The 21,230-nt window shown below is 41.2% G+C and overlaps 1 protein-coding gene and 1 long non-coding RNA gene across 2 annotated transcripts; one reads left to right on the top strand and one right to left on the bottom strand.

Annotated features, from left to right (window-relative positions):
- Positions 1 to 1,125: 1,125 nt before the first annotated feature.
- Positions 1,126 to 7,981, bottom strand: LOC133499632 (uncharacterized). Its single transcript, XR_009794708.1, has 3 exons — positions 7,857 to 7,981; positions 5,082 to 5,223; positions 1,126 to 2,352 (listed from the first exon to the last, which is right to left on the bottom strand). It is a non-coding gene; the product is annotated as an uncharacterized LOC133499632 (long non-coding RNA).
- cnot6l (CCR4-NOT transcription complex, subunit 6-like) lies at positions 7,908 to 21,164 on the top strand. The gene is made up of 12 exons (XM_061817857.1): positions 7,908 to 8,048; positions 10,108 to 10,229; positions 12,253 to 12,439; positions 13,489 to 13,574; positions 13,666 to 13,755; positions 14,651 to 14,719; positions 14,800 to 14,957; positions 16,263 to 16,417; positions 16,506 to 16,657; positions 17,622 to 17,828; positions 18,457 to 18,674; positions 20,649 to 21,164. The coding sequence occupies exons 2-12, from the start codon at positions 10,118 to 10,120 to the stop codon at positions 20,913 to 20,915; spliced, it is 1,701 nt and encodes a 566-aa protein (XP_061673841.1). The 5' UTR covers positions 7,908 to 8,048; positions 10,108 to 10,117; the 3' UTR covers positions 20,916 to 21,164.
- Positions 21,165 to 21,230: the final 66 nt, after the last annotated feature.

Here is a 21,230-nt window from a genome sequence, read left to right as displayed (position 1 = left end):
AGCCGCTTCTCGTCCGTGCTCTGGAGTACCAGTGGCGACCGGCCCGCGGACGCTCCACACTCCTGCTCTGTCGGCGACGGGCACGCCCATACGTTCCCGTCACGGAGGTGGCGACGGTGACACTGACGCTGCCTTCTCACATTCCTGTCCAGGAGGTGGCGACAGTTCCCCAGCCGCCTCACGTTGCCGCCCAGGAGGAGGTGGAGTTGGTGATGCTGCCGCCGCCTTCTCACGTTCCTGTCCAGGAGGTGGCGACAGTTCCCCAGCCGCCTCACGTTGCTGTCCAGGAGGTGGCGATGGCGATGGTGTCGCCGCCTTCTCACGTTGCTGTCCAGAAGGTGGCGATGGCGATGGTGTTGCCGCCTTCTCACGCTGCTGTCCAGGAGGTGGCGATAGCGATGGTGTCGCCGCCTTCTCACGTTCCTGTCCAGGAGGAGCTGGGGAGTGCTGTGGAGCCACCCTGGAGCTGGAGAGACTTCAGGATGGTGGCGGTCATGGCTCTGGTCCTGCGCTCCATCATCCTCTTCGCTCCTGAGGGCGCCCAGCCGCTTCAGGACCTGGCCTCGTTGGTGACCAATCCACGGTTGCCTCCCGACCAAGCCTCGGTGGCGACCAGTCGCTGGTCGTCTCGCAACCACGGTGTGGGAGGTTATCGTCCAGAACAGTTGCCTTCCTCGGCCTGGTTCCTGCTTCGTCGTTTGGTTCCTCACATAGGTCGTCCACCCGAATCGCTCCGTGGGGACCCTGGTGCTTGGCATCCGGGTCGTCCTCCTGACCTGTCCACCCGGACGCCTTGCGTTTGGTGGCCTGGATGGCCACTTAAAAGTATGATGCGTCTCAGGGAAATACATTTTAAAATATGCATTTTTCAATGCACTATTCGGCAAAAACATTTTGACCCGTCCTAGAGATTTTTCCCAATGGCTACCATATTTGAAGTACACAAGAACAAAAGTAATAGATGTATATATAAGTTGTGTTATTGAAACAAGTCCAAGATTTACAAAGTCAGTTTCTTTTTAGAAAAACTGTGTAATTATGTGAAATGAGTTTAAAGATGCAACTGACAAAATATAGAAAATGATTTGGCATGCATCACGTATAAACACTATTCTCGCCTGTAGGACATATTCTTGCCAAGACAGCAGTCCAAGCCCACCACGCAAGCACACATGCACACACACACATATACACATGCACACAAACACACACGTACACACTAATACACACACATATACGCGGAAGGGGACAAATGAGTCACAGTATGGGCGTGGGTGTTGAGTTTAGGTGTGAACATGCAATTGACAGGCGTGTGCTCCTTCTGTTTTCTCTTCACTATGAATAAAACATGGCCAACTTGAAGCACTCGGGAGGATTCAGAGAGCATGCGTATACTGGGTGATATAATGAGGCATATTTATACATTTTTACACTTCCTATTATATTTTAGTGACGCCGGGACAAAAATTCTTTTAGGGCTGACACTGATCGCTGATGTGTGCAGTGGTCCAATTAAAAGGACAATTCCAACCACTGTGGGAGTGTTTACATTTCAGGCTCATAGATATAGGAGACAGATGGGGGGAAATATTTTTACAAACTAATTTTTTACTATTTTTCTTCATCTTCCAAATGAAAGTCATAACTTTACTGCTAAAAAGTGGCATTTTGCAATTTAGTTGTAATCTTATGGACAAAAAGATGCATTTTTTTTAAACAAGTCAGAATTTTACCATGTCTATACTGTATATGGAAGATATATATCCATCCATCCACCGCTTATCCTCACAAGGGTTTGCGGGCATACTGAAGCCTATCCCAGTTATCTTCGGGCAAGAGGCAGGGGACATCCTGAACTGGTCTCCGTCCAATCGCAGGACGCATACAAACGAAAAAGAATCACGTTTATTGTCATGAACATGCATGGATTCACACAAAAATTGTTCTCTGCATTTTACCTATCAGTGAACACACACACATACACACCAGAGCATGAGGGCAGCAGTTCAGAGTATCAGTGACTTGCTCAAGGACGCCACAGCCGTGAGATGTTGGCAAATGGCCCGGTCTGGGTTTTCAATCTAGGTCCCTCGGGGTGGCAGGTGATGATCTTAACCATTGGGCAACAGCTGCCTAAACATATAACCATTTGCACTCACATTCACACTTACAGGCGAGTTAGCATCAACCTATCATGGATGTTTTGGGGAGGAAGCTGGAGTGCTGAGAGAAAACTCGCACAGCCACGGGCAGAACAAGCTGAGATTTGAATCCCAGTCGTCAGAAATGTGAGGCATATGTGCTCACTGGTTGTCCACTGTTCCGCCGTCTCTCAAGCAGTAAGTGTTACCCCTATGAAAAAAAAAGTGGTCCTGTATTTTTAAAGTCATCTTTGGAAAAAAAAACTTGTTTTTTGTGATGCAAATTGTGATTTTACAAGCAAAAAAAGTTGCATTTTAAAAGAACAATTCTACTGCCCAAGTTTCATTTTTTAAAAGCATTGTCATCTTGTGAATGAAAAACCAATCATTTTCAAGAAAAAAAGCGTCTTACAAATTGGCTTTCACCCCAGAAAAAAGATCAGAATCTTTAAAGAATCCTCATATTTTTTCAATAAATAATTTAATACTACCATAAAAGTTTGCATTTTTCCAAAATAAAAGTTGTAATCTTGCAAGAGTGTTCACTATTTTCCTTTGACATATTGTTGTAATCTTACAAACAAAAATTGCACTTTGAGAAGCTAATTGGAATCGTACAAATAAAAAGTTGCATTTTAGTAAAAAAAAAAATTACAAACAAAAAGTGGTATATGTTAATAAATATAATTTTAGGTTAAAAAAAACACATAGTTCGAGAAAAAAGTCGTAATCTTTCAAAAATATATATATCAAAAGAAAGTTGTCATCTGAACAAAAAGGGGAATTTTTCATGAAACAAGTTGTAATTTAACAAACAAAAAGTTCTACTTTTCAAGATCATTTTTACAAACAAAATGTCCCATTTTTTTTAATTAAAAGAATCTTACCGAATGATTACACTTTTTAAAAAAGATACAGGTATAACCTAGCAAGAATTGTTGTTTATTTACATGATATTACAAAAAATGTGCATCTACCCCCTGCCAAAAAGGTGAATCATAAAATGTACTTTTTTCCCCCAAGGAAAATAGTGTCAAATCTAAATCTAAATAATTTAAAGGGTCTATTTTGAGAAACAATTCATTATTTTCCAAATAAAAATTTGTATTTTGAAAAAAAATAGTGCTGTGAAAAAAGCAAAATTTTGTGTGGAACAAACACAAACGTAATGTGAAAAATGTGCAAAAAAGTACAAGTTACAAAAATTTAATTTTGCAAATAAAAAGGTTGTATAAACTCATATTTTTAACCTTCTAAAAATAGTAGTTTTAAGAGAAAATTGCTCATGTTTTTTGAGAATTGTAAAAGAAAAAGAGAAACATCGTTCATTGAAGATGTTGGAATCTTATTCATAAAAAGGTCATGAGAAGAATCTTATTTATAAACTCTTACACCTTAATAATAAATGTTTTTGATCTGATACGGGTCTTTGATATTTGTTGTGATCTAGTTTAAAAGACAACAGGGAATGTTTGATGAACTCATTTGATCGTTATTTCCTGGAAATTGTCTTTTAAAAAAATTCAGACGAACACGAAATAGATCGACTTGTTTATCATGATGAGAGGCACCTCTGGGCCTGACACAAGTCTTAATTGAGTCAACTGCAAAGGAGATGATCCACTAAATCTCTCGCTTTTTTTTTTTTTTTTAAATAGAGTCAACACACTACATTTACCATCCTTGTATTGCATTTACATGACATTTAAGGTGTTGCATGTGCACTGGCGGTGACAAATGTGCCGACAATTTCGACGCTGTGAACTGGGATCGCCATTAAGGTCGACAGCGGCCTGACATTTAAGTCAAAGGCGGGATGCAGTAAATCGTCTGGAAGAAAGACGCTAAAAGAGGGGAAGAAAGATGAAGTGCTTGCAAAAATAGTGCACTAAAATGCATCACATAACGCCAGACAAGTGTGCGTGTACGTGCTTGTGTGAGTGTAAGTGTGTGCGCGCGTGTGTGTACGTGTGTGTGAGGCTGCTGCTGCCAGGGAGACGCAGGTGCTGTGTTTGGGGCACCGCACCCCTTGGAGACTGTTCAAACCACCCAGGACCAAAAGAACATTTGAAAAAAACGTGACAACCTTTTCTCTCTATTTTTATGACTAGTCACTACCCTCCCAGCACTTTTCACTTCGCCCAATTCAATTCCTTTATTACCAAAAAAAAAAAGTACTTTTTATCCCCTCCCTGCCAAGCCAAAACTGCGTACTGGTAGCATCATCTCGTGGCCAATTTATGTACGGCAGATAGTTCTACACTGCGGCCACGAGGTTATAACGTCCACCCATCCATTTTCGTTTGACGCTTTTCCTCACCAGGGTCGCGGGAGTGCTGGAGCCTATCCCAGCTGTCAACGGGCAGGAGGCGGGGTACACCCTGAACTGGTTGCCAGCCCATCGCAGGGCACACAGAGACAAAAAAAACCACACTCACAATCACACCTAGGGGCGATTGAGGGTGTTCAATTAATGTTGCGTGTTTTTGGGAAACCAGAGTGCCCAGAGAAAACCCACGCAGGCACGGGGAGAACATGCAAACTCCACACAGGCGGGGCCGGGATTGAACCCTAGACCTCAGAACTGTGTGGCCAACGCTTTCCAACTGATCCACTGTACCACCTACTACTTTGCAATAAAAGTAAATGTTGTTACCCATTTGGGCCACTCAAGGGCGCAGTGACAACCATTTACATGACTTGCCCCTTAGATGACATTCTGACATTGGCAACTAGAGTATTCAGGATTTCATTCTGATTTTGACGGACATGCGAAGGCTGTAAGATCCCATGTTTCAGGAGCACAGTCATCTTACTTCTCATGAAATGCTGTGCCACCTTTGCACTTTGAAGAATACAATTCTGAATTCATCAATGCATGCTGTAAAAATATTTCAAGGCATTGAATATTGCATAATGTCAGTCACCAGCTTTACTTACATAGATGTTTTGTTAGGGCTCTGTTGTTGTTGTTGTGTTGTTCCATCCATCCATTTTCTGAGCCGCTTATCCTCATTAGGGTCGCGGGAGTGCTGGAGCCAATCCCAGCTGGCATCGGGCAGGAGGCAGGGTACACTCTGAACTGGTTGCCAGCCAACCACAGGGCACATGGAGACAGAGAACAGTCACACTCACAATCACACCTAGGGGCAATTTAGAGTCTCCGATCAATGCATGACTTTGGGATGTGGGAGGAAACCGGAGTGCCTGTAGAAAACTTACACAAGCACTGCAAGAACATGCAAACTCCACACAGGCAACGCCGGGATTTGAACCCCAGTCCTCAGAAATGTGAGGCTAACGCTCTACAGCTGCGTCACCGTGCCGTTTGAACATTTTATTGTAAAAAGACAGCACATTCAACCTACTAGACAAATGATTGCTGCAGGTATTTTTACACCATCCCAGATTGCTTCATACTACTGCTGGTAGGCTAACATAATGAAATTCGATGCCAAGCTGCGGGAGCGAAAAGTCGCTTCCCGTCCATTGTCAACACAGCATGAGTCAGTAATCATCCATTCTACGGCAGCAAAAAGGCTATATGCTCAATAAGTATCATTATGTCAAAAGAAGGACAAGAATAAATTCACCGGAAAAAGACGTAGAACCCATGCAAATTGCTAAGCTATCGTCAAATGTAGTCACAAAACCGAAATAAAGTGATTAGGCGATACAGTACACTTATCAAAATAATAGCAAAATAGTAGTTAAGTGTCTGTAAAGAAAACTACTTCTAGTGACTTAGGACACCATCTGGAACCAGAAATTAATCTGTATGTCACCATATAGGACACCCGAGAAGCTGCAGCTGTCTGCCATTACTAGCTTGACGCACAGAATTCATTAAAATAACAAATACTGAATCCACAACATATCTACAAATATAGAGTAACAATTATGTTGTGCATTTGAACATAAATACAGATTTTTTTTTTGCTCATCCAACTACACATTACACTGCAATAACCTTTCTGCAGAAATGTTCTTAAAATAATGGAAAGATTTTGATTGGTTGGTAGGTTTGCATTCATGGCAGTGAATGTAGTTTTATTTATGATTGGCATAGTAATATCTTCCTACGTTTCCTATTTCAGCTTTGGTTACATTTTTCAGTTTCAGTCAAGAATTTTCCTTTCATAGCATCGCTCATTAGAATGCATACATTGAAAAAGTAGACACATAACTGCCCTCTCTTTCTGTTTGGTAATCACTTTAGTTTGTATTGTGCGGTATGTTTATTGTTACTCCTCAATATATATGCAGCAAAATTGCTTTTCAAGACGACATTCATTTTGTGAACCGCCTATCCTCACTTGGGCGACTGTCATAAAAAAATAAATACAAAAACATAAAGACATTATACATACACGCTCTTTGCTGTTCTGAATGAACGACGATGTATGGAGCTCAGTTGTTAGAGCACTGGTTTGGTAAACCAGGGGTTGTGGGTTCGTATCCCACTGGGGCCTCCACTCCCTGAGAAGGGTTGCGTCAGGAAGGGCATCCGGCGTAAAAATTGTGCCAAACATATATGTGCATTCATCTGAGATGACACGCTGTGGCGACCCCGAAAGGGACAACCCGAAAGAAACTTACTATTCATAATGATTTCTAGATCTCAATGGTTGTTAGAAATGAACGGCTCATATACAGATCCACATCGACCTGGAAGTCGCACTTATAGATGAAAAATATCCGATTCATAATATTCTTTGAATTCCAATTGTTTTTAAGAAATTTCAGATTCCTCATATGATTTGCAACAAGAAAATAATCAGTCAATATTTTCAAATGTAGTTGGAATTGCAAAAAATAATAATAAAAATGGAATCATCATTATTTTGAGTTTATTAAGCCACAAATATCCAGATCGCATTCTACCTAGGCAGATGAAACAAAGACCAAGGTTCAGCATGTTGAAAAAAGGTGACCAGCTGTCTGTGTAGTTAAAGAATCAAAGGGATTTTTTTTTCTTTCCGCAGATATTTTTTTCCAATATATATTAGATAATGTATTCAGTGATGAGATTCAACCAGCAGCACGGTGGATCAGCTAGTAAAGTGTTGGTCTCACAGTTCTGAGGACCCGCCTCTGTGTAGTTTTCATGCTCTCCCCGTGCCTGCCTGGGTTTTCTCCGAGCACTGCGGTTTCCTCCCACATCCCAAAAACATGCAACATTAATTGGACTCTCTAAATTGCCCATAGGTGTGATTGTGAGAGGGCTGTTTGTCTCTATGTACCCTGCGATTGGCTGACAACCAATTCAGGGTGTACCCCGCCTCCTGCCCATTGACAGCTGGGATAGGCTCCAGCACTCGCCGCGACCCTCGTGAGGATAAGAAGCAAACGAAAATGGATGTGTTGATATCCGGATCTGTCCCACTTGAGATCAGATTATGGAGTGAATGTGGCTGATGAGGTAAAATCAGTGTGACCCCCTTGGAAGATTAAGATCCAGTAGGGGAGCGAGCATCTTCTCCAGGCTGTAGGTTCAGATTTACAAAATATGACATTTTGTTTAATGAAACATCCAATGTGATTTGATTCCCCATTCTCTTCTTTAGTACACGTGTTGATATTCAAATTATTGACATTTTTTAAAACGCGTATATTTGTGATTACAGTGCTCAAAACGATGTTAGAAATAGTTGTCTGTGCCAGTACTGTTCAGTTTTGTCCCACTGTTACCGAAATAGGATTTGTTTTAATCACCTCAGCCAGCAAGTGCGCACGCGCACAAAGGAGCGGAAGTGGAGCAGAAGTGACGTCTGTTGTTCGCCCTCCTGGTTCCGAGACGTTCAGGGTCTGCTGTGGACTGACAGACGGAGGGACGTGCCCCCACCGACAGCAGATGTCGATCATTCACCCCGTCTTAAACTCGGCTAACACCACCCACGAATGAAGGTAATAGCACTCTGCGCGTTGCCGCTTCACGGCGCCATGTTTTTGATGCCGTACAGCGGTGCTTACATATGTGCAGCACTGAGTAGTCACACGTTTGGCCTGTAAAATTGTCAGTGGAACGCGTTCATGGCTGACTGACTTCGCCTTACAACTTTGACGCTCTCCCTTGAGAACTGTCTGGTTAGTCCCACGTATTTCACTGTGAGCGGTGTTTTCCGATCAGGTAAATAAAAACTGTCTTGTTCGCCTGGAGGGCGTGGCCATACCTGCCTTGCCAGGTGAGTGACAGCTGGTTGTCACGTGTGCAGGACACTAAGTTTGGATCGTCTTGCGCGTGCGAATATCCGTGCCTCCGTGCCTCAGCTGTTGCCGCAGTTGACAGACTCGCTGCATAGTTTCCATTTGGTCTTTTTTTTTATGTTATGCTGCCTCTTTTTTTAAGTATTTTCTCAAGGGCTAATAATTGTGTGTGTGTGTGTGTGTGTGTGTGTGTGTGTGTGTGTGTGTGTGTGTGTGTGTGTGTGTGTGTGTGTGAGAGAGAGAGAGAGAGAGAGAGAGAGAGAAAGGGGATATTTTTGAGTGTGTGCTTGCATGTGTGTCAGTGTCAACAAGTTATGTAAGACAGACTTCCTGCAAACTTGTCACCTCGAGCTAACCTCGTGGCTGCGGTGCCTACGTGAGGCCCTTTATGACTGTAATTCAGTTACATGTCGTAACTTTATTGCTCTTATGAAAACATGAGAAATATGACTTGGAGGTGGAAATAATGTGTTATCTGATTGGTTCACAGCGTATGACCTAAGACTGTTTACGACAGGACGAATGGGACTCCCATTTGTGACTGTGGTGTTGACAAAAAAGTGAAATAATACAATTGGTTGTTCACACGACTGTGATTTCTTTATTCTTGAGTTGGCTTAGAAATAAAGAAAAATGAAACAATAAGTTTGTTTATTGATGCAAATTTTCAATTATTTAGTAGGCTACTAACTGGTTCACATATGATGACATATCTGCACGAACTGGGGCAGACCATTTTTGATAGTGGAGTTGGTTAACAAAAGTAAAAGGACAGAGGAAAAAACAATACAAAACACAGAATTTGTTTTTCTCGGTTAAATTGTTAGTTACTGTGATTGGCTGGCAAACATTTCAGGTTGTACCCCACCTCTCGCTCAGAGTCAGGTGGCATAGGATCCAATACGCGTGAGACCCAAGTGAGGATTAGCGCTATGGAAAATGTATGGATCAATGGAATTAGCAGACTACTAACAGGTTTACACATTTTGACATAAGTTGGGATTTTTGATTGGGAAGTTGTCTCACAAAAGTAAAAAAAAAAAAAAATCATATAGCGACATATTTGTGTAGTTTCATCCAATTCTTCGCTCGCAGGCTACTACCTGGTGTATGATGGATGACGTACAAGATTTCAACAGGGAGAATATGATCTACCATTTTTTCTTATAGAGGAGTTGGCCTACTCATTGTTAGCAGGATAACTGAAGATAGCAAAATACTAAAAATATACGTATTTTTGTCTTTGTTAATTTCTCGCTTGTCTGCTACTTTCTGGTTCGTGTAAAACAATTCAGAGTAGACAGGTGTGAAGTCAGTTAGTTTTTGCAAGATCCTCTTGATAGCTTCTCGGGGGACTATTCATTGAGTCATCCATTCTCAGTACCGCTTACCCTCACTAGGGTGCGCTAGGGGGTGTTGGAGGCTATCGCAGCAATATTCTGGCGAGAGGCCGGGCATACCCTGAACTGATTGACAGCCAAACGTAGGGGACATTTATAAACAAACAAACATTCACATTCCCACCTATGGGCAATTTAAAGTCTTCAATTTAGCTACCACGCATGTATTTTGGATGTGGGGGGGGAACCAGAGTGCCCAGAAAAAAACCCACACAAGCACAGGGAGAACATGCAAATCCCACACAGGTGAGACCGGATTTGAACCTGGATATTCAGAACTGAGAGACAGATGTGCTTACAGGCCATCTGCTGGGGGAATGTTCATACAGCTATGACAATCGATTTTTGTTTTTTTGCAGATTAAGCGGTATGCCAAAGGAAAAATATGATCCTCCGGATCCTCGCCGATGTTTTACCATCATGTCAGCCGAGGAGGCAGCCAATGGCAAGAAGTCTCAGTGGGCTGAGTTGGAGATATCTGGTCAGCTTTAACTATTGAAGTGTACTAACCAAACTAGAGAATTGTGTCTAACTAAAGTCCAGTAGCTTAATACTAAAATTAAAACACGATAGAGTGGCTTAAACTACTTTTCTTTTTTTTTTTTTTTTACCACAACGAGGAGCAAAACATACAAACAGAGCATACAACAGTACTTACAGCCTTATAAAGTGGTTATAAAATGTCTAAAATGCCCCTGTTAAATGCCAGGTTCTTGTGATGGAAAAAAATTGCGTCCAAGATAAATTATTTCAAAACTTTCCTCACACTTAAAGTGAGCTACAACTCAATTGAAATAAATATTTTTGAGGGGGGCTGGGGGGGGGGGGTAAAGCATAACAACTGTGACAACGTGGTTGTTGAAGTGTGCTAACTCTTTTCTAACTGGCATGTAGCTGTGTTCAGAATGAACCAATCACATTCATACTCATGTTAAATGGGCGACAGTACACACCTGCCACCATCGAAAGTTTCTGTCATTAACCCCAAATACAGATCAGTTTTTCTAGTAGTCTTTGACCAACATTATTTTTACTTTTTAGCACAAGCTTTAAAGGCCAAGTGTCACAAAATGGATGATTTTTAGTCTGTTATTAATGAAAAAACGGCAGCCGGTATGAACCCATCTATATGGACCCAGACATTTTTTTCACCACAAAACATGATTTTGACATATATGGCGTTTTGTAACTCCCGCCATGAAAATCTTCTCGAGGGATTTGTTTTCGAGAAGAAGGAGGAAGTGATGTAGGGGGGCAGGAGCGCCCCCCAGCGGACTCGTTTGTTTGTACTAGATTTACCTGTGGGAAGGTAGCGCGTTGTTCCTTTGTGCTAGCCAAAATGCCGGCTTGTTGCATTACTCGATATATATATATTGCTCGAACACTCGGGAGGATGGATTTACCCTTCATAAGTTTCCAAGGTTCTGGTTCGTCGTGAAAAATGGATTGCACAGGTGCAAAGGACGAGAGCTTCGTGGGTCCCAAACGACAGGTAGGAGTGTATACAGCTACTAAAAAAAAACAATACTTTGGGGCAGACCACGTAAACCATCCCTCATAATGTAAGAAAAGATCTGCGTACATATAACAGGGGTGCTAAATGTGTCGATGTGCGTGTCGGACGGCTGCCACGTCGGCTCGCTAGCGAAGGTTTCTGCGTTGGACTCGGGGACGGCGGCGGCTATGAACAACGCTGCTGGCAATGGCGCACTCAGCTGCGTGCGGCGTAAAGTGGCCCGGCTCAGCGCCGTGATAGGCCATCTTGGCGGCGAAAATGAGCCACCCTGGCCAATAAGGCTGGTCCCGGCTTGTCGGCCGGGTTCGCTCATCGCGGCGGTGGGCCGTGATGGCTCCTCTCCGCCGCGGAAGTGGATCAGGCGGGGAGGCGGTTTGGCCGTGATCGCATATCATCTGAATATGGCTCGAAACTACAAGGTAATATTGCCCCGGTAACTTCACTCGGTTGTGTGATGTTTTTTTTTTCGAAAAGAGCTTCCGTGTCAGAAGGGGTGTGTTCATCTCCCATAGTAGGGTCAAAAGCATGTTTTCAATGGTGAATGTCCGGGGTGACGTCATGCAGCCAATATGGCGACCACTTGGATGTCGAATGACACTTCTGCAACTTTGCGCATGGATAATGCGCTCTCCGCACATATTTTCTTTTTTCGTAGACATTGAAGTGAATAATGTTATATGGATTTTTCCTTACAATATCTATTTTAGAATATTTATAGGGATGACACTTGACCTTTAAGGTTTTGCACCAGGAATTACAGCTATTTTGCTAGATAGCTAATATATACTGTGTATGTATATATATATATATATATTATATATATATATATATATATATATATATATATATACATAGGGCAGCAGTGATTACAAAAATCCCTAACATGAAAAACATATTGGATATGTATCTTTCCAAATGAAGTAGTTCTTCAACAGAAACTATGAGAAGATATCAAAAAGCTTCATTTAATAATTAATTTGTATGGTAGGGCGAGTGCGTAGTCTGAGCAGCTCGCTGTGGACACTGACCCACCTGACGGCGCTCCACATCAACGACAACAACCTGACACGTATCCCGCCCGACATCGCCAAGCTGCCCCGTCTGGTCTATCTAAACCTGTCATCCAATAAACTCCGCAGCCTGCCCGCAGAGCTGGGTAACATGGTAACTCTCAGGTAGGGTCCCTAAAGTGGCCAATTTTGACTAATTTTGGATATTTTCTCACTGATGCAAAAATTCAGCCACCTGGAGGCAGTTTCACTTGGTAGCATGGAGTGTTTTAACATAAGTAGACCCCTAAAAATTCTGAAAGAGCATTGCCAAAACAGAAAGAGTAGTTGGGTTTAAATAGCAGGGTTTTTTTGTTTTTTTTTTTGTCATCATAAGGGTGTCCTTTAAAGATAAAATCGTATGTGGGAGTTTTTCAACATTCTGCCTTCCAAAGCCAGTTTCACTGAGCTTCATGAAATTTGATAAGTAAAAGTCTCAAGAAGTAATGCTAGAAAAAAAACAAAGGAAATCTACTGTTTTGGAGTGAAGGTTTTAGGGTCATTTTGATTGTTTTCAGTGGTCTTTTAAATAAAATGTAACCCTCAGAGCCAGTTCATCTTGGCAACATGACATTTGGAAGATGTTGATCATGAGAAGACTCACAAAAAGTTCTCAAGAACCCACATCCTTGAAAAGACAGTCTGCCATTTTGGCTTAAAACAGCCATTTTTTCTCTGCTTTCTTTCAATTTCCAGTGGCCTTTCAAAAGCAAACTCCTCCCGGACGATATTTTTAGAAATTCAGCTCCTGAAGTCCAATTCATTTAGCAAGATGAAATTTGGTAGATATGTCTACCATGAGTAGTAGATGCACAAAAAAATCTGAAGCAGCACCTGAAAAGACTGAAGAAAACTAACATCTTTCTTTGATGCAGCCATGTTAGGATTATGTTGGCCTATTCCAGGCATACCTGTACCTCAAGTTTGGTGAAGAATATATTTTTTTTAGAGGGGGGGCACAGTCACGTTCAATAACAACATGAAATTTGGTATACATGTTTATCATGAGTTGATGGACAAAAAAGTGTCACAAAATAATGTCCAAATAGACACTGTCAGGCTGACATTTCGGTTTGAAGCAGCAATTTTCAACATCACCACATATCCTTCAAAGGTTAATTCCTCTACAAGATGATAGCAGAAACACAAACTTTTTTTTTCATTTTGTTTTTCAGGGAATTGCTTTTAAACAACAATCTTTTACGAGTTCTGCCTTATGAACTTGGGAAGCTTTTCCAGTTACAAACGTTAGGACTGAAAGGTTAGTTATTCAGTCTGCTGTTTCTCAAAGTGATACTTTGTGTCCGTGTAACAGTGACTGCAATATCTTTTGACTGTCTTTGTTTTTGCAGGAAACCCTTTGTCACAAGACATCCTCAACTTATACCAGGAGCCTGACGGAACGCGGAAGCTTTTGAACTACATGCTTGACAATCTGGCAGGTAAAATCCCATTAATTAGTTAATAGGAGTGTGAGAAAGATTAATAGGAGTCTGGGGAGGTTCATACAGCTGTAAAATATGTGTAGCCATCCATCAATTTTCTTAGCCGCTTTCCTCACAAGGGTCGCGGGGAGTGCAGGAGCCTATCCCAGCTGTCAACGGGCAGGAGGCGGGGTAGAACCTGAACTAGTTGCCAGCCAATTGCAGGGCACATGGAGACAGACAACAGTCACACTCACAATCACACCTAGGGGCAATTTACAATCTCCAATCAATGAATGTTTTTGGGTGGTGGCAGGAAACCCACGTACTGCAGCCACGGCGAGAACATGCAAACTATACACAGGCAAGGCCGGGATTTCGAACCTACAGCTGTGACACCGTGCGGCGTAAAATCTGTATAAATAATCCAAAAATATATGGTCACTACTTCATAGATTTCCCTGTTGGTGTGGTGCTCCGGTACCTAACCCCCATTATAAACGAGGGATGACTCTTATCACTTTTTTAGATAAACAGTGAAGACCCGCAACTTTGTCAAGAACTAGGCCGACTGTCATTACTTTGTTTTAATAAACCAAGTTCCTGGAAATGTTAAAAAAAAAAAATACCAATAATTTTAAGATGATGCGTGACTATCGGTAGGATTTATTTGAGCTTTGGATGAAAAGTGAAGACTGGCAAGAGCGTCAAGAACAAAGCCGAACGTCGTTACTTTGTTTTAATGAATAAAAAAATATGTCTGTCAGTCTTGAAAAATTGAATGGAATTGTATTTTATGATTTTGGTGTCGTTAAATTCTTATTTATAAAGTGGTGATCATTCTTGCGCTTTTGACGTGCTTTAATGTTTGCAGAACTCGACTTAGCCTGCCTAATCACTGTTGTGTTTGCAGTGCATCCAGAGCAGCTCCCCCAAAGACCGTGGATCACCTTACAAGAACGAGATCAAACGATCCCTACAGGTTAGCTGTGCGCTGCTCAAAACTGGATTTTTTTTTTTTTTTACTGTCATGATGACGCCTTCGTCCTTTTCTTGTTGTAGCTGCCTTCACTGTCATGTCCTACAATGTGCTGTGCGACAAGTACGCCACGCGGCAGCTGTACGGCTACTGCCCCTCTTGGGCTCTCAGCTGGGAGTACCGCAAGAAGGGAATCATGGAGGAGATCAACAGCTGCGACGCCGACATTGTCAGCTTGCAGGTGAGACACTTGGCAAGACGGTTGCGGGGCAGAATAGCAGCACTTATAGAAACTTGTAAACAGTCTGTCAAATAAATTCTTCCCCAACATCTTGGCTGTCGGGAGAATCTTTGTCAAGGAAGCCCTCATAGACCTTACCACAAATAATCCCAACTATCCTGTGCCCCCTTGAATGCTATGTGAATTATTTATTTTGGAAACATTTCCACCTAAAAGACGCAAGTTCAAGAACCATTGAATTCAAGTCTCGACTCTTAACGAAGACCATCTTAATTTATGCAGAGACAAATTCTTCACTGACAGTGTCGTGTCTGTAGAGCGTGTTCCCTCCGTTTGTGCAGGGTGCCCTATTCACTTGATAAAATGCATGGCAATATCGGGCCCAGAGTTGCAAAATTTGGATATAAAAATTGGATGTGGAAACAGTGCAGGAGTTCTACAGGTACTTCAGTGTAAAGTCATATTTTTTGATTTGTCATAGTAAAGCTATCTGTGTAGTTGCATTACTCCCCTCCTTTCCAAAAATGGTATCTAAAAATAAACCAAAAAGGATGAAGCTGCCAGAGCAAAATTGTGATCTTTACAATGAAAAATTTTAATTTGCGAGAAAGAACTCAAGTTGTTTTTGAGAAAATAGTCATTAGTATAAAATCACGTGAAAAAAACTAATGTAATATTAGAAACAAGTTTGAAGGGGTCTACTGAAGTTCTCACCTTCAGAAATGTAAAAAGACATGAGAAATAAGTTAGTTACAATAGTAAAAGCATCTTTTTTCAAGAACTAGCACTCCTGCAACTCTTGTGAGGATAAGCAGCTTAGATATTGGATGAATGTAATATTACCAAAAAAAATTTAGAAACAAAAACGAGTTTCAAGAAAAATCGTTTGCTTAAACATAACTGTAAAGTTACAATAAAGTTGTACGTTTTTAAATAAAAGTTGGAATATTTAAAATAATTATAAAATATGAACCTATAAGAACTGAAGTTGTGATATTAAGAAATACAAGTCGAAATGTAGGAAAAAATGTAAATTTCTATGCTTCTGAGAGAAAAGTCATTAAGCTAGAAGAGTATGAAGACAGCTTTGTGAGACGAAGTCATAATATTTCATGAACAGAGTCAAAATGTTATGGGAGTTTTGATAAAAGTAAGACAAAAAGTTGGAATATAACGAATAAAATTCTTCCTAACCATCTTCTGGAGTAGTGTTTTCAAGAAAAAAAGTCATAAAGTTATGAGAATGATAGGAGGGCGACATTTGCTACCAATCTAAACCTGAAGGTAATTCTGTTGCATGTCTAGGAGGTGGAGACAGAGCAGTATTACGCTTTCTTCCTGGAGACGCTGAAGTCACGAGGCTACGATGGCTACTTTTGCCCTAAGTCCCGAGCCAAGCTCGTGTCGGAGCAGGAAAGGAAGCATGTGGACGGCTGTGCGGTCTTCTTTAAGACGGACAAGTGAGCATCCCCCCACCCCACGTCATCACCCCCCAGATTTTAGCGTGTTTGATTGTTTTTGTTTAGTTGAAATGAGTGGTGTGCGCAGGTTTACCTTGGTCCAGAAACACACGGTGGAGTTCAACCAGGTGGCCATGGCCAACTCTGAGGGCTCCGAAGTGATGCTCAACAGGGTGATGACCAAGGACAACATTGGTGTAGCGGTGCTGCTTGAGGTCCACAAGGACCTGTTCTCCGGTGGTAAGGAGGACTGTTGTCACTTTTTTTAGTCAACACTGGCATCAACAGCTTAGGTTAGAGCAAAAAAATTAAAACTAAAAGTACATGACCACTTTTTTGGAAGTACAGCAAGATGCATAACAGTGTCAAGAATGAAGTGACCGTTGTTGCTTAACTGAGAGGCTGACCACCAAGATTTCAAGTAGACTATTTACACTTAATGGACAAACCCCAATTCAATATAGAGTTGGGACGTAAGAATGTAAAAAATGCAATCATTCACAAATCCTTTTCAACCTATACTCAATTAAATATACCACAAAAAAGGTGCTTATTGATCAATCTGATTGCCTCCCCCCCACCCCCCATTATGTTCTTTGACATGTAATTTACACATCTGTGAAGGCACCATTAATGCTAAAAGGTACATACAGGCAACATATGCTGCCATCCAAACACCATCTTTTTCAGGGATGTTCCCGCTTATTCCAATAAGACAATCCCAAGCCACATTCTGCACTTGGAAAAAGATGACACGCTGTGGCGGCCCATAATTGGGAGAAGCCAAAAGGAAAAGAAGATAACAGTAAATGAGTGCCAGTACTAGACTGACCTGCCAGGACTCCAAACCTGTCTTCTGAAAATGTGTGGCTCTTTATGAAGTGGAAAATATGACCGACCGTTATTTTGTTTTAGTAAACCAAGTACTGACATTCAGAAATTGAACTTTTTAGGCAGATCATTGGCAAAAATTGTGTATTTCATCTTTTGGGTGAAGAGCTACGACTGAACTTCAGAATTAAGAATGATGCTAACTTGGTTTTATTGAACAGAGTTGCTGATAACCTTCAAACATCTCTGTTCTGGAGATGATGAAGAGGAAAGTTACACACCATCATCATGAAAAAGCCAACCATTCTTACTTTGATTTTAATGCACCAAGTTGCTGACTTTGGATGAAGAGTTTGATGTACTCTGCTTTCAGGCGTGAAGACGGTTCCTGAGAGGCCACTGGTGCTGGTGGCCAACGCCCACATGCACTGGGACCCCGAGTACTCAGACGTGAAGCTAATCCAGACGGTCATGTTCCTGTCTGAGCTCAAGAGCATCGCAGAGAGGGCGGCAGGCGAGTCGGGCGCATCTTCCATCCCCATTGTGTTGTGCGCCGACCTCAACTCGCTCCCCGACTCAGGTACAACACCGTTATGGTGAATCGAGCCTTGTTTCTGAGCTACTGAAAGAAGTCAGTTAAGTAAAGATTTATTGATTTTAAGTTTTTTTTTTTTTTTTTCAAGTTGACAGTCCAGAAATTGCACAATATAAGTGTTGAAGTTGATGATGATGATGATGATGATGTCTTACTTTTATAAAACATAAATCATCAGTCTGCTTTCATAGAGGACTGCAGAAATTAGAGAATATATAGTGCTGAGAGACTGAAATTCAGATGATTTAAATGATAATTATGAAAGTAGTTGTTGATTAATTATTGATTGGATGTTCAATAATTGATTCATATTTGTCCCGGTAGTCGCATGTTTTCCAGAAAAGATTGTAAAGTTTTAAGAGTAATAACATACATTTGAGAGGGGAAAAAAGTCATACCAGTTACCAGAATACTCTGATAAAAATTTTGGGGGGGAACAAGACCTAAACTTACAAAGAGTAGAGTTTTATTTTTTGAAAGAGGATTTGTAAAATTAATAAAATGAAAATTTTTCCATTTGTATTTTGAAATGTAAATTGTAGTTACACATCTGATACAACACTTTTGGCTTTAAACTATGTGTGCAAGTTGCCAATGTACGTTGGTGGTGCAGGCGTGGTGGAGTACTTAAGCAACGGCGGAGTGGCCGACAACCACAAAGATTTTAAGGAGCTGCGATACAACGAGTGCCTCAGCAACTTCAGCTGCAGCAACGGCGGCAACAGCAACAGTAGCAGCAACAGCAGTGGCAGCGTCACGCACAGCTTCCAGCTCAAGAGCGCCTATGACAGCCACGTGATGCCTTACACCAACTACACGTACGACTTCAAGGTAATGCACTCGCACTTAGTTCCTAGAAAGACACAATTCATGTACATGGTGTACCATTTGGAATTGAACATGCAGTAAATATAAACAAAAATTTAAGTGGAAATGTAGAATGTAGGTCCTGCTACATTCAAGGATGACTTGTTTCCTTTTGCCAGGGATGAGAATTTTTCGCCGATCGGCGGATTTCCGACTTTTTCCAGACCAAAATGACCATTCTCGAGATAAGCGCAAATCTGTTGAGAAAATTTCGGGGGGTGTGCGCCTGCCTCTCGCTGGTGGGCTCCGAGCTGCAAGTTCAGCTTAGTGCTAACACAAGCATGACTATCATATACCTTTCTTACTTGCTCGGTAGTGTAAATATTTGCATTTTGCGACATAAACATTAAAACTTGTTTGCGGCAGATTACTCGATTGGACAACAGAGTTATACAGTTAAACAATCCAATCGTGTTAGTGGTTAATCGAGTTTCACCATTATCAACATCATGTACATGTGTTCTCAGTTCTCAGAAATCGCAGTGTAACTTGTTAGTTAGCCAAATAATGGCGCGTGGGACTTAGATAGCGCGAAATGAGCGAAGGTGTGTTCAAAGTTTTACGATGATGATAAAAAAAGTGTAACCGTACAGATAGGACCGAAAACGGTATCAACATGTCTAACCGAACAGATACAAAAAGTGGACATTCCCGGCAAAGTGCTGTGCACTCTGTGTTCTGATAGGAGCAAAAAATATCCAGGAGGAAACTAAACCCCCCCGCATTGACAGACATTTTCAGTGTTTTTCCAAATTGGTCATTCTCATCCCTGTTTTGCTTTTTGCAACACTTATTCCAAAAGAGGTTCAAAGTTAGACATATTTCAAAGTAGTCATAGTTTACCAGGAAGTCATAAAAATACTGAATTCATATTTTTGAAATTTTTACAATGAATTAGTACCATTATGTTTCTATTGGTCAATATTTATTTTAATAACCAAAGCAGCAACATGAATATGACGATGATGATGATAATAATAATAACTAATTAATTAATTAGATAACTAAGATGGTTAATTAACTGAAACATTGAAAGACTAAGACCAAAAAATTAAATCAATTTTTAAATACATTAATTAAAATTACTCTGTGATTGTTTTCATATTTTTAAGATTTAAATTATATTATGAACATAGCTTAACTTCTTTTTACACTTCTGGCAGTTTTACTTGTAAGATGTTTTATTTTTATTAACCTTTTAAATGTATCACGTTTAGCAATGATGATTATAATTTTAAAAATATACGGCTACCTAAGTTAGTCAAAATTGAAAAATATGTCATAATATGAACTAAAAAAAAGTTCAATTAAAAGTTGCATGTTTTACCTGACTTACTTTTTTTGGTATTTGGGTCTTTATGGTGCCTCATGAAACGTGACGAATGAATTCCTGGTGTCCTCGCATTCCTGAGTTCATTTTTCTGCTAAGAGGCATGAAATCGGGCTATATGAATGTTTTTGAGCTTATCTCCGTCACTAGCAAAGATCTCTGCCTACTGTAGCGTTGCACTCCTGAGTCAGCGCTGTCGTCATAACTAACACGTGCTCTCACAGGTGAGTCTTCTCCACAAAGACAACCAATCAGAGGAAAGGATGTGTCCATTCTTCATTCTCTTCGCTTGACTTTGAAACTGGCCAACCTTTGGGAAGCCAGCACGTGATGCGTGATTAATTGCAATTAATCACAATTCAAGTGTCATTAATCAAATGAAAAAAACAAATTTATTGACAACCCTGATAGAAATGTAATATATGAATAAGTGGAACACAGTGCTAAATAAACAATTACTAACCCATGCTCATTACTTAACATTTAGAATATTTGCTTAAAACTTTTTTTTTTAATGACCCTGGAACTGATTATTTGGACTTCAATTATTTCATGTGGGGGTAAAAAATGCAATGTGCCCTCATTATTCCTTATTGTTTGGTTTTCAGGGTGTGATTGACTACATCTTCTTCTCATGTACGCACATGAGCACGCTGGGCGTGCTGGGCCCGCTGGACGCCCACTGGTTGTCCGACAACAACATGACAGGCTGCCCGCACCCCCACGTGCCCTCGGACCACTTCTCCCTGCTGGCACAGTTGGAGCTGCGACCCCCGCCGCCGCTGCCACCCACATGCCTCTCCTCTCCCTCCTCCTCGTCCACATCATCACCGCACCAGGTCAACGGCCTCCACCTACCACCTGTCCACAGGTAGTGCTGCCAAAAGAAGTAGAAGAAGAGTCCCCTTATTTTTTAACATGCCCGCCCCCTCCTCACCGAAAGGACCCTGTACAGTTCATATCAAATCGTCATCTTTTGGAAGTATTTGCCAGATGTTGCACACTGAAAATGTTTTAGTTCTATTTTTCTCCCCTTCACAAAAGTTCAAAACCAAATGTTGCCACAGTGACCTCAATAACATTTTTTTTAAAACATAGTTTATTGAATAAACACTGAAATAATGTTTTGTCTTCACTGCGTGACAGAAAATGTACTTTTACAGACACAAAATCCTAGTTTTTAGACTTTA

The sequence above is a fragment of the Syngnathoides biaculeatus genome, chromosome 4 (genome assembly GCF_019802595.1).
Source record: "Syngnathoides biaculeatus isolate LvHL_M chromosome 4, ASM1980259v1, whole genome shotgun sequence".
Classification (NCBI taxonomy): Eukaryota; Metazoa; Chordata; class Actinopteri; order Syngnathiformes; family Syngnathidae; genus Syngnathoides; species Syngnathoides biaculeatus.
Note: the sequence above shows the minus strand (reverse complement) of the source record. Positions and strands in the feature narration are given on the sequence as shown.